At 48.9% G+C, this 17828-nt stretch overlaps 1 protein-coding gene across 1 annotated transcript; it reads right to left on the bottom strand.

The window, feature by feature from the left end:
• Positions 1–840: 840 nt before the first annotated feature.
• On the bottom strand, positions 841–14851 carry LOC137225912 (5-hydroxytryptamine receptor 5B-like). The gene is given in 3 exon segments (XM_067739904.1): positions 841–1173; positions 14071–14535; positions 14537–14851. Coding segments are annotated over 3 exon segments (1113 nt in total).
• Positions 14852–17828: the final 2977 nt, after the last annotated feature.

Here is a 17828-nt window from a genome sequence, read left to right as displayed (position 1 = left end):
CACATGCCGCGGAGCGGCTGGGCCCGTGAGCCATGGCCGCTGAGCCTGCGCGTCCGGAGCCTGTGCTCTGCAATGGGAGAGGCCACAACAGTGAGAGGCCAGCGTACCAAAAAAAAAAAAAAAAAAAAAAAAGCACTACTGCCTGGATCTTAACCCCCAGAAATGCCAATTTAATTGCTCTAAAGAGCAGCCTAAGCATCCAGCAGTGTCAGATCATCTAGAGAATTTAATAAAATATAAATTACCAGACCTCTTCTTTACAAGTCTGATTCAGTAGATATGGGTTGAACTGGACAATGTTTTTAGAAAACAAAAGTTCAGATGATTCTTATCACCCAAGCTGGGATACACTGCCTTGGAATTTGGGAAAGATAAGTTGAATTGGGTGGATAAGGGTGAGGGGAGGGCTGTTTCACAAAGAAGACAGGCTCCTGAGTGGGCCACAAAACAGGCCACTGGGGCCCTGTGCTGAGGAATATGGTAATTAGATAAAGGAAGGGCAAATCAGCTTTGACTCTTGTATGAATTCTAGGCAATTTGCAGTAACTGCCTGATGTGCTGTCTGCAAAGGATTCTGAGGCCAAGTTCCTCCTCAGTGGGGAGATGTGCCGAGATCAATTAGCAATGTCTGCCACATACACGGCAAGAGGACATTGCTGCACGCTTGCCACCCATTTGCTTTGGCACTGCTGCTCCTATAGTCCAGGCCCAAGTGGTATGGTTTCCAAACGTCATTAATACTCAGCTGTGGGGAAGGCTTCCACCCAGGTCTCCAGTGAAGGGGAGAAATCCCAGTTCCCTTCCCACAACCCTACCTGCACGTCTCTCCAAGCCCTGGGTTTATCTCTGCTTGGTGAAAAGTTTCCTGAAGGCATTGTTGTAGTTCTTGTACAATGCCGTGTAAATCAGGGGATTGAAGAAAGAGTTGGAGTAGCCAAGCCACAGGAATATGCTTTTCCAGATGGGGGGCAGGCTGCAGGCACAGAGGGGACTGATGAGCTCCGTCAGGAAGAAGGGTATCCAGCACAGCACAAACACGCTGATGAGAACGCCCACCATCACGGCCGCCCGCTTCACATTATGCTCCAGCCACGAGGCTCTGTTATTCTGAAAGGCCACCGCAGGGCAACGTGCCGTGAACACCATCTCAGCCTCGTGAGGGGCCTCCTTCACCTGGGAACAAAGGAAAAGTGGAATTCAAAAATAAAACATATCATTCGATGGTACAGCGACAAGAGGCCACTCCAACCTTGGCCGAGCCCTCCCCTCCAGCCTCATTCAAGATGCATTGATCCCATACTCCATCAGTAAATACTGGGCGAAAAAGTCCTTGAAACCATAGATTAAAATAAATTCTGAAGGCTCTTCAGAGAGTGAGAGTGGTGGTCCCTACAATGTCAAATAATATGATCTAAAAAGCGGGGGACGGGGAGACAGTGAAGAGCAGGCGCCTTGGTGTCACATCCAGGCTTGAGCCCCCGCCCCGCTGGCCGAGGCATTCCACGACCTGTTAAGCTGGGTGACCAAGTCCCCATGGTCGAGAACTGGGAGCACGTTGGGTGCACAGCACTCACCATTCAATACTCATGGAGCCTCCATACTGTTCTCCATAGTGGCTGTATCAATTTACATTCCCACCAACAGTGCAAGAGGCTTCCCTTTTCTCCACTCTCTCTCCAGCATTTACTGTTTGTAGATTTTTTGATGATGGCCATTCTGGCTGGTGTGAGATGATATCTCATTGTAGTGTTGATTTGCATTTCTCTAATGATTAATGATGTTGAGCATTCTTTCATGTGTTTGTTGGCAATCTGTATATCTTCTTTGGAGAAATGTCTATTTAGGTCTTTTACCCATTTTTAGATTGGGTTGTTTGTTTTTTTGATATTGAGCTGCATGAGCTGCTTGTAAATTTCGGAGATTAATCCTTTGTCAGTTGCTCCATTTGCAAATATTTTCTCCCATTCTGAGGGTTGTCTTTTGGTCTTGTTTATGGTTTCCTTTGCTGTGCAAAAGCTTTGAAGTTTCATTAGGTCCCATTTGTTTACGTTTGTTTTTATTTCCATTTCTCTAGGAGGTGGATCAAAAAGGATCTTGCTGTGATTTATGTCATAGAGTATTCTGCCTATGTTTTCCTCTAAGAGTTTGATAGTGTCTGGCCTTACATTTAGGTCTTTAATCCATTTTGAGTTTATTTTTGTGTATGGTGTTAGGGAGTGTTCTAATTTCATACTTTTACATGTAGCTGTCCCATTTTCCCAGCACCACTTATTGAAGAGGCTGTCTTTTCTCCACTGTATATTCTTGCCTCCTTTATCAAAGATAAGGTGACCGTAAATTGATACAGCCACTATGGAGAACACTATGGAGGTTCCTTAAAAAACTACAAATAGAACTACCATATGACCCAGCCATCCCACTACTGGGCATATACCCTGAGAAAACCATAATTCAAAAAGTGTCGGGCTTCCCTGGTGGTGCAATGGTTGAGAGTCCACCTGCCAATGCAGGGGACGCAGCTTCGTGCCCCGGTCCGGGAAGATCCCACATGCCGCGGAGTGGCTGGGCCTGTGAGCCATGGCTGCTGAGCCTGCGCGTCCGGAGCCTGTGCTCCGCAACGGGAGAGGCCACAACAGTGAGAGGCCCGCGTACCACAAATAAAAAAAAAAGGGGGGGGGGCATGTGCCAAAATATTCATTGCAGCTCTATTTACAGTAGCCAGGACATGGAAGCAACCTAAGTTTCCATCAACAGATGAATGGATAAAGAAGATGTGGCACATATATACAATGGAATATTACTCAGCCATAAAAAGAAACGAAATTGAGTTATTTGTAGTGAGGTGGATGGACCTAGAGTCTGTCATACTGAGTGAAGTAAGTCAGAAAGAGAAAAACAAATACCATATACTAACACATATATATGGAATCTAAGAAAAAAAATAAAAAAGGTCATGAAGAACCTAAGGGCAAGACAGGAATAAAGACACAGACCAACTAGAGAATAGACTTGTGGATATGGGGAGGGGGAAGGGTAAGCTGGGACAAAGTGAGAGAGAGGCATGGACATATATACACTACCAAATGTAAAATCGATAGCTAGTGGGAAGCAGCCGCATAGCACAGGGAGATCAGCTCGGTGCTTTGTGACCTCCTAGAGGGGTGGGATAGGGAGGGTGGGAGGGAGACGCAAGAGAGAAGATATATGGGAACATATGTATATGTATAGCTGATTCACTTTGTTATAAATCAGAAACTAACACACCATTGTAAAGCAGTTATATTCCAATAAAGATGTTAAAAAAAAAAATACTCATGGAGGCAGGCGGGGCTGGGACTAGGGCCCCAAAGAGAACAAACCCAGGCCTGCCCCTCACAACGTTCCCAGGAGAGGCAGCCTGTAAACATCAGTACTGCAAGAAATTATACACTCCTGTGCTAAAGGGATTCACTTTAAATTGGGAGCTGATTTTGTGCTCAATTACATGTACTCCACCTTCACCAGAATCACATATATACTGACCTTCCCCCCTGCCTCTTTGGAGCGATTTCTCAGAGCTATCTGAAATGCTGTCTCCCGGGCTATAGTCCTCATTTTGCCCCAAATAAAACTTAAGTCACAACTCCTACGTTGTGCTTTTTTTTTTCAGTCAGCACCCCTCTAAACTCAATCACGTCTCCCCGTGATTTGGTACCATGTTCCCCTCCTTTGTAGCAATGTGCGTGATCATGGATGTTATATGTGGCACCCCTCTAGTCCAAGCTGAACAACGGCAGGCCTGGGTCTTCCTTTACAGCACCTGCCTGGCAACACCACCTGGCACCTGACAGGTGCCCAGGAAACAGCTGCTAAGTTGACATTTCAACAGCATGGTCTGCACCTGCAGTTCTCTTCCTTCCCGGAATGCTGCCAGTCATGATGCTGGAGAAAACTCAGAGGCAAGGGGCTCCCAGGCAAGGATTGCATCTAGTTCCCCCCCCAGACACAACTGGAAGCAGGCATCAGGAGAGCCACCCAACCACGGGGCACTTCAGTGTCCACAGAAGGAAGAGCCCTGTCTCCTCTCGCCTGGGGCAGGACGGTGGGAGCCAAGAAGGCGACCAAGTGGTCTGACCTGGCAAACCTCACCCTCAGCTCTACCTTCAAATTCTTGGTCTCTGCTCCTTCCCCCCACTCTCATCTCTATTTATTCAGAAAACCACTAGGTCAGCCTGAAACAGATCATGGCAATATGGACAAAGTTGAGTCCTTTCTTTTGTTAGTGTAAACACAGCATCCTCCCGCTGCCACTTGGAGAGAGAGAAGGAAAAGGTCTCTCGTGGTGACCAACCAGCACTTCCCTCCTCTCCATCCCTCTGCCCCTCACAAAGGCCTGTCTTGGCAAACACACACCCTCTGGGGGCCAGCGGGCACCCCCTCTTTAATGAGCCGTCCCAAGGTTTCCAGTCCCCCCAAGATAGATGGGAGCTGCAGGTCACCTCTCCCCTTTAGAAGAGATAACACTGACCAATTCCCTCATAGTAGACCACCACCATCCACCAAAGGAAGCCTGGGGGATAAAATGTGTCACCTGAAATCACCCCGTGAATCACAGCAGTCCATTTTCCGGAGGGAAAAATAGTATCAGAGCACAAGAGGAAGTGGCAGGTGATGTTTGTCTTTCTCCCGCTCAGCTCATTAATGGGCACGTTCCCAGCCATTTCTCCGGTGACCTCAATGACCTCCCAGGCACTTGAGTTCCTCCCTGGGTTAATGCAATTCCAAATCCTTGTTATGCTACAGAAGTAAAGACATGGGGTCAGTTCAGTTCAAAGGGATCCTGGGGGAAGAGAAACAGAAAAGGCAGTAGAAAGAAAAGGCAGTCCCCCTGGTTTGCTAGGAGACTGACAAGGTTGGCTTTTTTCACTTGAAATGTAATATCCAATAGTAAACCAAAAGACACTAAGAACAACTCCAGAAAAGCTGCTGTAAAACAGAGACTAAACACTTGTAACGAATGACTTTAATTCATCCTCACACCAATCCTTCGAGGGATTATCTCCATTTCACAGTTGAGAAAACACAGAACCTATCTTAGGATCACATTTGTGCTTGGGATGCTTTCAGAATGGACATCTACGGCTTCCTAGGAAATGTCTAGGGGCTCTGGCACCCAGCTCTGGGGCCATCCCTGAGCATCTCTGTCTTTCCTCTTTGGTTGGGTGTCTCCTCAGCCTCTTGGCCCTGACTTTCCTCTGCACAGCTGTGGGAAAACTGACCATTCAGGTTTAAGAAGCCTCTGACACTGGCTTAGAATCCACTAATCTGAAGGCAAAAATACGGACTGTTGAAGGCACACAACCAGTAGCACCTGCCACTTTTTGGTCCTGCTGTAAAAGGACAGGTGCTCTGAACATACAGAAGTTTGGAGACATCAGATGTCATGGCCAAGGCCACACAAGCAGGGCAAAGCAGAACCAAGGTGCCTGCCCAATCTGTTTGGTTCCAGGCCTGTATGGTGTCTTTCTGCCAGGGAAGGGAAGGGAAGGGGAAGGGAACATGACCTAAAAGATGCATTCACCTAAACATCTCCATAGAGTCTGAGGCTTTTCCACCTAAAATGAATTAAGGACCAAATCAGCCAGACAATATATTCTCAGAGATTTATTAATCACCTACTGTGGATATAGGGACTACATACTGGAATTCCCCATCAAGTCCCAATTTCAAATATTCTGTCCCACTATTCCCATAAGCACTCTGATATCAGGGCATGGATTCTGAATCGTCATTCTGAATATTGTGTCACGATCAACACTCCAGGAGGGCAGGGACCACGTGTGTCCTGTCCACTGAAAAGTCCCCAGCACCTTGTAATATATGGCCTATATTAAAATCTCAATAAACACTTACTGAATAAATAGATATTTGGGGGAGAAAACTCTAAGTCTCTTGCATTTCTGCACATTTTGCTAGCAAAACACTGACAGCCCTTGTTTTGGACTAGCTTGTCAAGGATGTTTGAAGAGCAAACAGCCTTGGAAGATAGAGATAGTGTCTCCCAGTAGAAAAGAAGGCAGGTTTACTTGCAACCCATCATAAAAGATTCATGTTTCCTAAGAGCAAAGGGCAAGTTTACTTATTGGCCAACCCTGGCCAATACAGACTTGAGTTCCCTAATCTGGGAGTTTCTCTACTATTTGTGATGCCAATCCAGTGGGCCACTCCATGTGACTCCCATGGAACTTTGAAGGAACGGGGAACGGATGCACACATGAAGCTTGTGCTGCCTGTGTACCGTGAGTAATAAAGGCCTTTGACTCTGATCCGGGAGTCTCCTGCCTTCTGCCAGCGTCCAGTAAACTAGGGTAGGCCGACTTGTTTGCTTGCAAACAGGCTAAAATCTCAGACCTTCACAGTTCCTGAGAGTCGTTTAGTATTTGCCATGTGGTCCCACACACCAACTTACTCAGTTATAACAGCAGCCAGCAAAGAAGGAATGAGGAAACCAAGGCTCAGAGCAAGTTAGTGATTAGACAAGATTCCAATCGGAGCCCCCATTTCCACATCTCCAACCATGAAGAAACTTATCTCTATGGTGGGCTTCCTGGAGGATGACAGTGAGCCAGTAGTACATGGCAGGACCTCAGAAATGCCAGCTTCATGTCCCCTTGTCCCTTCCCCCCCCAATTAAGAAAAGAAAAATTCCAGCTGCCACAGAAAGTACCCACAAACATATGTAAACCTCTAATGTTGTCAGATGAACAACCTAATAAGAACTAGAAAAGGAAAGCAGAAAGAAGGAAGGTTACTAATCACTTCTGGGACCAGCCTGTTTGCATTGTGACGCACAGTCAGGCACCCAGTAGAGTGAGGCTCTTCACAAGGCTGGTGTGAGGAGACACACTAACCCTAGTGACTAATCAAGCCCTGCAACATCTGAGAGAGGGCAGAGGGCAGAGGGCACTGAGACGTTTCCGATTTTGGTTGAAGGCAATCTGGATTGTAACTGGAATCCCCCATTTCTAACCAGAGCTCGGAGGGTCAGGAGTTGGGATATCCAGAGCTCCATTCTCTCTGCCCAAGGTGTACTGAGATAACCAAGCTCCAAGCTGCATTTGTAAAGGCATCTTGAAGAGATAACTAACCAAAATAGCCCCTCAAAGTAAACAGGAGCTGTCTAGCTTGTCTGACAAACTAGACCAGGAAATCTTCTCAGCTGCTTCTCTTGTGCAAAAGAAGCCAGAAAATAAATTAAGGACATTTTCTTGTAAAAAAATAAAAGCAGAGCACTGCTGGGCTTGAAAAATATTAATTTTCCCTTGAGGGTAATTATATACACCATAGAGTACAGTTTTGCTAAAATTTTGGGTATGATGATAACATAAAGTACAATTACTATTATTCTTATATTTGGAAAACATGGATTTGGCAGGGCTGTTAGTCACCCTGGAATGGCTAAGGCACCACTGGAGTTAATGATGAGAAGGGGAAATTGTAATCAAGTGTGTTAATTAAAGTTACACGACATTTGTTTTTGCTCTTATATCATCTGATCTAGTGACCCCCCTTTATGGGTGGAGGCCAATGGAAGGTCATCTGTTGAGGCAAGAGCTCTTACCCTGAGGTGCCTAGACTCCCAGGCCAGAGAGTCTCTGCACAGAAGGAGTACAGTGTAATGGAGAGAGGGGAGATTTTGCCTTTTGCACACGCATTGTCCAGCCTCAGTGTTCTGACCTGCCCTCTTAGGGGGCCATGGCTCCCCTGACCACCACGGCCCTGCCTCAGAGAGTTCCAGTTCCTGCTGCACTGTGGGTTCCATCCCTTGGGAGAGCCAGTAGGAGGAAAGGCTGAGCATCACTCTCCAGAGATGGGCTTCAGGGAGTGCCCTAGACACGCTGGGCAAGCAAGTGTCTACATGCCTTTCTGGACAGCAAGTCCAAAGGTTTGTTCGGTCTTCAGCGAATTCTGTGACTTACCAAAGGGTTAATGACCAAGGAGTTTTGACGTCATTCTTCCACTGAGAAGCTCAATCTTCTCCAAGAACTACATGGATTTAAAGGTCATTGGTGAAAACACATGATCCCTGCACCATGCTCATCTACATCCCCCTTCGTTTCCCCTGCCCTTTCCACTCTTCCCCAGCAGTCCAATCAGAGAAAAGAGAAATGGAAGCAGATGTAAAGAGCCAGAATGAGCATAATGATGTAAGAGAACAAGGGAGAAGTTTATAGAGAGGGGAAAGCCAGGGATATTTCTAAAAGTATAGAGAAAATGCTCCTTCATCCACCTAAGTAGTTCTGGAAACTCTCAGTGCCAATCTTAAAAGAATCAAACCATAAGCCAGATGTATTGTTACCACTGATACAACTTGATTAATGCAATTTACTTTTCTAAAGTTAAAATAACCTTGCAGTCTGGCATGGGAATGTGTTTCAGTCCTATTTCTTTTAGTAGTTGGAATCAGAACAAGGGTGATGATTTTCCACCATCCTCTTCCCATATCTGAGCTCTGACTGAACCCAGGTCCCACACGTGGTTCTGTACACAAGCCCACCAAGCCGCTGGTCTTTGGAGAGGAACAGATGACAACTAAACATTGGAAAAGTGGCAAAAACGTCGAGGGCTCTGTACAGATTTCAGGTCACTTAGGGCTTATATACTGTATGCTTGCAACACAAATCTACTAATGTGGAGAACTGGGTTGGAGAGCCAAATATTTTGTAATATAACATTATCTAAAATTCAGATCCAAGTCATCGTAAATGCTATAGCTCAATACTACAAATTTATTTTGACCTTTACAGGTTCCAAAGTGCTTTCACGTACACTATCAGTCTTTTGGGATCACTGCCCTCTGGACAGACTTCTAGAAAAGCACCTATAAGAATTTATTATTAATTCTGTAATTGTGGCTTACTAAAATTAATCCCCTGAGATCAGAGACCACTTCTATGAAACCTCAAAGGCTACTACATTGTCTGATGCATAGGTCACTACAAGTCAGTCAAGTAACCTTGAACCATCTGCGTGTCCTTTTGAAGGGGTTTTAAAATATGTCCACGGGTTCATTGATACGTTTCCCAAAGGTGGAGCCTAATCCCCCCTCCCTTGAGTATGGACTGGGGTTAGTGACTCACTTCTAAGGAATAGAATATAAGGGAAGTGATGGAATATAACTTCTGAGACCAGATCATAAGAGGCACTGACTGCAGTTGCCTCCTTGCTTCACTGTCTCAGACTAGGGGAAGCCAGCGGCCGTGTTGTGATGACACTCAAGCAGCCTTGTAGAGACGTCCTGCTAACAGACATGCAAACAAGCCACAGTTACAACCACAAGAGACCTTGTGCCAGAACCGCCCAGCTAAGCCATTCCCAATGCCTGCCCCATGGAAACTGTGAGTTCATACGTTTTTGTTGTCTTAAGACGCTAAGCTTTGTACTAATTGTTAAGAAATAAATAACAAACCCACCTATAATGGTAAGAGGTATAAAATAATAGTTTATTACTTATAATTTATAAGAAGAATTTCAAAAATAATAATGAAGACAGTACAGCAGCTATCATTTAGGGTTTACTATTTTAGTTACTCCATATACACTATTATCTCATCTATACTTCACAAGAATTTTAAGAGGCAGATGGCAATATTTCCAGTTTACCTACAGATGGAAATGCAGATGGAGATGAACTCACCTAGCTGAAGTGCTAATAAGTGGCACAAAAAGAATTGAAATCCAGGCCTCCCTGCTTCTAAACCCCATGCTCTTAACCACTGTACACCCTGTCTCCCAACACATGTTTATTGATTGAGTGAATGAGTGAAGGGTATCAACCAGGGCCACGTTATAACCTTCACGAGCCCGAGGCATCCTTGCCTCTGTGGGTCCTTCCTCCATTAAAAAAATATTAAAAATTATATTTTATGACCATATTACTATAAAGACTAATATAATCGAGGCTGGGCTCATGATTACATATTCCTTAACAATTATATTCATTTTTTCCTCTAAAAGAAATTAAAATTAAACTATTTCCACGGGCCCCTATAAGTATGGTGGCTCTCGGTGGTGTCCTCACTGTACCTAATGAAAAAATGGCCCCAGTATCAACTTGTGCACAGATATCAGATAATTAAAAAGAACAAAATGTTTGATGTCACATTTTAAAAGCCAACCAAATCACCTCTATTGGCTTTGCTTCTTTCTTCCTCTAAGCAGTAAAAGGCACAGGGCAGAAGGAAAGTCATAACCCATGGGAGGTGCATGGTGAGGGCAGAATATACGCTATGTGTCGCGCTCAGTCTATGAGGCTGAAAAAAAGGATGCAGGTGGGAATGAATCCCGTCTCCCAAGAGAAGCTGGCAGTACCTCTGGGCTCAACTGTGTTCAGCTCTCCTGGAAAGGTGTTCACGGGCATAGTTTTGAGATCCTGCTCGCTGTGCATGAAAAATGTCGCCTGCCACATCAGTAAACAGAGGACCTTGTGGCCCTCGAGCCATCAGCCACTGAACTGTGAACCCTGAGGGGATTCAGGACAAAGAAAAGCAGGATACAGGCCCCAGATAGCTAAGGTGCAAATCAAAGGGCTGATTTCAATGAGCCCAGACTCTTGCATCTTCCCATACATAGACAAGCGCTAAATGCATTAACTTAAGATATCTGGGGCTTCCCTGGTGGCCCAGTGGTTAGGAATCGCCTGCCAAGGCAGGGGACATGGGTTCGAGCCCTGGTCTGGGAAGATCCCACATGCCGCGGAGCAGCTAGGCCCGTGCGCCACAGCTGCTGGACCTGTGCTCTAGAGCCCGCGAGCCACAACTACTGAGCCCGTGTGCCACAACTGCTGAAGCCCACACGCCTAGAGCCTGTACTCCGCAACGAGAGAAGCCACCGCGATGAGAAGCCCATGCACCGCGGCAAAGGGTGGCCCCCACTCGTCACAACTGGAGAAGGCCTGTGCGCAGCAACGAGGACCCAACATGGCCAAAGATGGATAAATAAATTTATAAAAAAACAAAAACAAACTTAAGATATCAGGTTTTCTTTAATTAACAGTAATCTTTTGAAGTTCCAACTACCTGGTTTTTCTATATATCCTGGCTGCTTCCTTACCTCTTTGGAGCCGTCCCTCAGAGTGACCTGAGAGGTTGTCTTCGGGCTTAAGTCCTCAGAAAGTCCACTGAATAAAACATAATTCTCATCTTTTAGGTTGCGCTTTTGTTTTCAGTTGACATCCCCATGACCCACCTTGACTGGGATATGACTACCTGTCTCCCATGAAGGTCTAGATGCTTGTGAGATGTTTGTGACAATGCCCAGAAGTTAAGTTCCTGGAGAGAGCATGGCATACTGGAAAAGGGGTGAAAAAGAACAGTGACTTTTAGATCTGGGACAAACTTCAGCTTTTCCACCCCATAACCGTGTGGTCGTGGATGAACTCACTTTATGGCACTTGAGTTTGACCATCTGTAAAATGAGAGCTGTGTGGCGAAGACGGTTAGTGTTCACCAAATAGCCATAGGCTCCCCAAGTTTTCACAGTGTCTGGCCAATGGACTGTGACCCGAAGGGGCACTTCAGCGCAAGGCAGGTAAAAGTTGCTGTATCTCCAGGTCTTGCTTCCCCTTCCACAGAAAGCTTGGAAGCCACGTGTTCAGGACAGCATAGCTCAAGGATGACAAGGGGCCTGGATCCATGAGTTACCAGCTGGAGGAGAGCTGAGCAGGAAGAGGGCCGCCAGACCCACACTGAACTTTGAGTGAGAGTGAGATAAACCGTTAGTCTGGGGCTTCTATGTTACGCAGCGTATCTTAGCTTATCCTGACGAACAGAGACTGTAATGCCAATTTGTCTGGACGCTGAGGATTAAATAAGAGGATGTAGGTAAAGTGGTACAGTGCCTGAAAGAGGGAACTCAGTCAGCATTTCTTTCCTTCTTTACTTTAAAAAATTGAGGCACTGCTGCAGATCCCTTTCTGATACTATTTTAGTGTTGGGACCTAGTCACAGAATCCTGAAAAAAGATGAAGGGTGTGCACAGCCTCATGACCAGAGGTCTTCTGCCTTCCTAAGTACTTCCATCACCCACAGAAAGCAGTAAAGACACTTTGCAGGACCTAAATGCAACTTGACTCATTTCCCCGGAGGTCAGACAAAAGCAGGTGGGGGAACGCATGGAGAGAGTACTCCCGGCACATTATTTTAAATTTCTGTCTGGGTGTCCTGTGGTCACCAAGCTTGCAAATGCTGACTCAGCAACATTACCCAGGAGTTTGAGTGACAGCTTGCTGGAGCCTAAAGAAGCAAGGTGTTCTCGAACCCCATCTCATCTGTAGATGTATCTCAGCATCACATGAGTCAGGACTCTTAGCCTGACTTAGACCAATGCTGTGTCCTAGAGCAGAGACTTGCAGCACAAGGTGCAGAAGTGGCTCGCCCCAGCAGGTGGCGCCAGCAGGTGGCTAAATCAGTGCACCACGCTGCCCCGCCTGCTAGAGCTCTTTCTCCCTGCCAGTGGCCTCCCCATTGGCCAGGCTCCCGACCAGGCACATCTGCTTTGTATCACCTGCCTGAATGGGTTCCGTCAAAAATGAACACTCAACTCAGGCTTGGCAAGCCTTTCTAGCATCCGTTTCACCATGATTTCTCTGGGTGCGCACTGGATTGATGTAGCCAGTAAAAGTCAGCCCTACCTCAGCCAGCAGAGAGAAAAGCGATGATCACCCCAGGATTTCCGAGGGACCTTTCAAAGGACATCATTAATTCTGAATAAAGCTCTCCCCTACCAACACTTTCCAGTTGACATTCCTATTTTATCCTACAAAACTCCTCTGCCATTTAATGAAGGGCGTGCGGGTTGGCGAGACGCCTGCTTTTAAAAGTACACACGTTTGAATAACCTAAGTATCGGAGTTAACTTTCAAAAGTAAAACAAAACTAACAACAGAAGAACTTACCCCGTCTCTTTCCTTCCCCCCTCATGCCCCCTTTCCCTGGTCCATATATTGTATTAGGAAAGGGGCAATAAGTCCTGTTACTCTCTAGGACTGAGAGCCTGAAACCCCCATTCACTCAAAAGGAGAGTTTGGGGCTTCCAGGGTGAGGCGGGAACTGTCATCTGTTAGGGTCTGGCCGAAAGGCAGAAAGCCCCGACTCTAAATACAATGGAGAGAAGTTCTGCCAAATGCAGGTTCCTCCACCTCATTCATTTCCAGGCTTATGTGCGGGCCCATTGTAGATTGCCAGGCAACGCGCTGTGGATCTCCTTGCTCCAGCCAGCTCTGCCCCCCATTCCCCGTTTGCCAGGCACTGTGCTAGGTGCTTCGCATGCTTCATCTCACGTAAACCAACAGCCCTATGCAGTAGGAATTCACTTATTTAAAGTTGAGGAAACAAAACCCACAGAGATTAAGCAACTGCCCCAACGTCCCCAGTTGGGATTTCAACACACGGTTCTACCTCGTTCCAAAGTCACTAAAAGATAGCACTGGGGTTGGGACAGTGAAAGCAAAGTGACACTTGGATTCATTTTTATCCTCACTTCCCCCTTGGCAGGGAGCTGGCCGATAGGGTTGGGGAATCGTCTCTGGACAGCAGGGTGTGGACGAGGGCGCAGTGGAGACATTAAATAAGGGGCGCATGGTCACAGGAATTCGCTCATCTGCAGGACGTATTCCCAGCCCCCTGCAGTCGCGCTTGGTCTAGCCGGGACTAGGAAGTTGGCGGCTAAAGACTCGCACGGACACAATAGCTCCTGGGGAAAAGCAACAGAGGGCGCAGCGAAATCAGACGTGCCCTCACCGCTACCGAGCAACGCTGCCCATGTCGCCCCCTTCCCCTTCTCCCGCGCGCACCAGCCACGCAGGTGGCGAACCCTTCGCCTGCGCGCCAGGCGCAGGTGATGAGCCCCTCGGTGTGCGCTGCAGGAGAGCAGATGGCAAACTCCCCGGCCGTTCGGGCTGCGCTGGTGGCCAATCTTTTCGCGCGTGCGCCAAGTGTGCAAACTTCCACCGCCAGCTCTCCCTTTCGCCACGCTTCCTCCTCCCGCAGCGACCCGCTTCCCCAAATCCCCATTGCTCAACCCGCGCCTCACCTGCACGGTGGCGGGCTACGGCAGCAAAGCCCTGCGGCGGCGACCGAAGCGAAGCTTGGCCGCCTTGTATATCTTCCAGTAGACAGACAGCACCACGCCAAGAGGCAGGTAAAAGGCGCCACAGGTGGAGAAGACGGCGTAGGAGGGTTCCTGGCTCGCTTAGCAGCGCTGGAGCCGAGCGTCGTTCGCCACGCCCCAGCCGAAGAGCAGCGGCGCGAGGGCGATGAGCGCGGAGAGGGCCCAGGTGAGCGCGATCATGAGCACCGAGGCTCGGCGGCGGGTGCGCGGCGTGTACGGCAGGTGGCGCGTGATGGTCCAGTATCGGGCCAGGGTGATGGCCGCCACGTTCCAGATGCTGGCGGTGCAGCGCAGCACGTCGAAGGAGGTCCACACGTGGCACAAGCTCCGGCCCAGCCGCCACCGTCGCCCGGTCGACAGCTCGCTCGCCAGACTCAGGGGCGTGATGCACCAGCGCTGCCACGAGCACGTCCGACACGGCCGTCGAGGCCACCAAGTTATGCGGCACACGGTGGAGGGCGCGGACGCGCAGGATGGTGACCAAGACCAGGAGGTTCCACAGGAAAGTGGCCGCGAACGGCAGCACCAGCTGCGTCACCACCAGCCCCGTGAAGACAGAGAAGGGCAGCTCTCGACCAGGCAGGGCGGTGCCGCCTGGGGTCAACTGGACGACCCCGCCGGGGCTTGGGCTGCTGCTCTAGGCTTCGGGTCCCAGGCGAAGGGCGACCCCGGTGGAGGCCACCGAGAGGTTAGCTGCTTCCATGGCGCGGGGCGTGCGGGATCCTGGCTCCTCGGCGGGGACGCACGCGCCCCTGGCGCTCAGCGTGGACAGGGAGGGTGCGAGCGTCGGAGGGGGGCCCTGTGTGCCCGGGGACGGCAGAGAGGGGTCCAGGTCGTCCTACCATGGTCCCTCATTGTGCCGCAGCCCTCCTTTGGCGCCTCTGCTTGGAGCCCTCGTGGACCTCTTTTCCAGTGTAGGAAAAAAAAAAAAAAAAAAAGAGTGGGACCCCTCAGGAGTCCAGCTCCGCCGGGCGCGCCAGTCCTTCCCGCCTCTCCTCGCCTTCCCGGGGGCAACGGGCTGTCGTAGGGCTGAGAATCTGAGAGCACGCGGTGTCCGTGCGCAGGGCGGCCTTGGAGAGTGGACCCCACCACGAGCCGGCGGCCCCTGGAGCAGAGCTGCACCCGGGGTGCGCGGGGGCGGGTGGTCCGGAGAGCCCGCCGACTGGAGCCGGGCCTTCAGACTGTCCCGCCGAGTCTCCCCGCCCCCGCCGCGCGGAGAGAACCCCAACGCGGGAGTCCGCGGAGAAGGTTCACAATCGCCTAGGAATCCCGTGGCCGCCACCTTCGCGGATCCCTGGGAACAGCCTGGGGCACAGTTTGACATCCGGAAACAGAGGCACCGGACAGAGAGATTCTGGTTTCCTGGATCCCCATCCTAGGTGAACTAGGAGACTCAGGTGTTGGGTATGTCAAACAGGGAGCTCTTCAACCCGGCACCATCCTGCCTGCCGCTTCACTCGCCACACCTCTGCCGGGCGAGGCTTCCTGCTGCCTTGAGAAGTTCCCTCTCTGGCTCTGTGCAGAAAGAACGCAGCTTCTAGGCAGTTTGGCAGAGGCTCTGACACGGGAGGGTTCGCCACCTCCTCGCCATGCCATCCCTAACCCGTCCCATCACATCCCTACCCGCATTCCCACCCCGCCCTCCCTTTGCGGCTGCGGAAGTTCCTGACCCTAGTGTATGTCTTCCAGTCTTCACATCCAGGGTGGAGATCGGGTTATATTTTGTTGACCCCTGGGCAAAGGTAGAAACCAGTGAGAAGTGAAATTCCCCTAACCTGCCGCCCAGCCCCCATTTTCAGTCTCTTACACTTTAAAAAATAGTTCAATCAAAATGAAATCAGCCTAAAGCCGCAATACTTCTGTTCCTGGGAGTAGACTAGAACCTAAAGAACACAGAGCCCAGACTGCCCCTTCTCTTGTCAGGGCAGCTCGACTGACGGTCATTCACTGGCTTCTTACCAACACCCTGGGAACAGCCTCAGGCTGAGCGGGCCGCCCAGAAGAGGCTCTTTCTGGAAAGGTTCCCTAGGCTGCAGTGGAGGGAAGTGTTTCTTCCCTGGTCCTCTGAGCATCCCACCCCTGGCATCTGGGGCAATCTTTGGGGATCTGGACCCTGCAGGAGGGACACAAAGAATGTCCTCCTTACTCTCCCTTCATCATCCACTCACAGAGCGAGGACTTTTGCCTTCTGCATCCTGTGTGGAACTGGTCTTGCTTACACACACAGACACACTCCTGGGGCATAAAGAGCAACAGGCAGAGGAGTCAAGATAAAAATACTTGGACTTGCAGGCGTAAGTGTCAAGTGGTTGACAAAAAATCTCAGAAATGATGTGCTGTTCAGGGATCACAGAGATGCGGGGAGCTGTGGTCGGAGAAGCCCTTAGGCTTACTGAACTGTCAGGAAGGCATTTAGATGTTGGATGAGATGAATGGAGGGTGGGACCTGGCCAGAGTGTGGGTAGCTGGGGCAAAGCCACCAGGAGATGAACATGCAGAGTGCAAATGCCAAGCAGCAGGGTTTGCACTTGATCGTGGAAAAAGCTGGATTTGGGATGAAAATTGACATGACAAAGACCATCCTTTAGAAGGAAATGGTGACTAGCAACTGAAATAGTTTCACAAGAATTTTCTCCCTATTTTATTGGGCAAACGAGAGCAAAGAATATCAAAAATGTAAAAGCATTCATCTTGCCCCAGTCGGATGCAGGACATGCTTTTTTTTCCCGTCTTTGCTTCTATCCACATACCCTTTTCATGCCTAAAGTCAATTTTTTGTTTTCCAGATTTCTCTTAACATTTTTCGTGTTGCTATATACTCTCTTCATAGTTACACTTTTTTATATTGTTCCATGTATTAGGTGAGAGACGTTGAGCAACTTAAGCTTTCGGAGACTCAGTTTTCTCATTTTAGAAATAAGGATAATTAACACCTGTCAGGAGATTATTGTAAAAGTATGGTTTAATAGTTGACTAAGTGTTCAATAAATGATGACAATTGCCACTATTTTTTTTTTGCTGTACGCGGGCCTCTCACTGTTGTGGCCTCTCCCGTTGCGGAGCACAGGCTCTGGACGCACAGGCTCAGCAGCCATGGCTCACGGGCCCAGCCGCTCCGCGGCATGTGGGATCCTCCCGGACCGGGGCGCGAACCCGTGTCCCCTGCATCGGCAGGCGGACTCTCAACCACTGTGCCACCAGGGAAGCCCAATTGCCACTATTTTTAACTTTTAATTCAAAGCTTAGATTCCATTCTCTTGTGACATTTGATGCAGATCGAGTTATTACAGTTTCACTCTCTCCAATATTTGTAACTGCAAAATACATTCACACATTTTATTTCACCTGATCTTACCCGCAAGCTTTTTAGGCATTTTTCCTATTTGCAGATGGAGAAACAGCGAGAGGTTTGTCGCCTGGTGACTGATGCGGGGGGCTTAGCTCTTCCAACCCCCATACCCCATTTGTCCATGACACCAAGTGGCCCTCCATTCACTGGACTGGGGCTTCGGTCTGATGGGTTTCATTGACTTCTTCTGTATAAATCGTTTCATGCAAAAAGTCTGTTTGTCATTTTAGAAAATTATATTGTCTCCATTACAAGTCATTTTGGGCTTTTCTACTCTCATCTCAGACCACTCTCCCCTGCTCACCACACCCCAGCTGCCCGGCCTTCCGTT

This window comes from Pseudorca crassidens, chromosome 6, assembly GCF_039906515.1.
Source record: "Pseudorca crassidens isolate mPseCra1 chromosome 6, mPseCra1.hap1, whole genome shotgun sequence".
Classification (NCBI taxonomy): domain Eukaryota; kingdom Metazoa; phylum Chordata; class Mammalia; order Artiodactyla; family Delphinidae; genus Pseudorca; species Pseudorca crassidens.
This window is presented reverse-complemented; position numbering and strand designations above follow the sequence as displayed.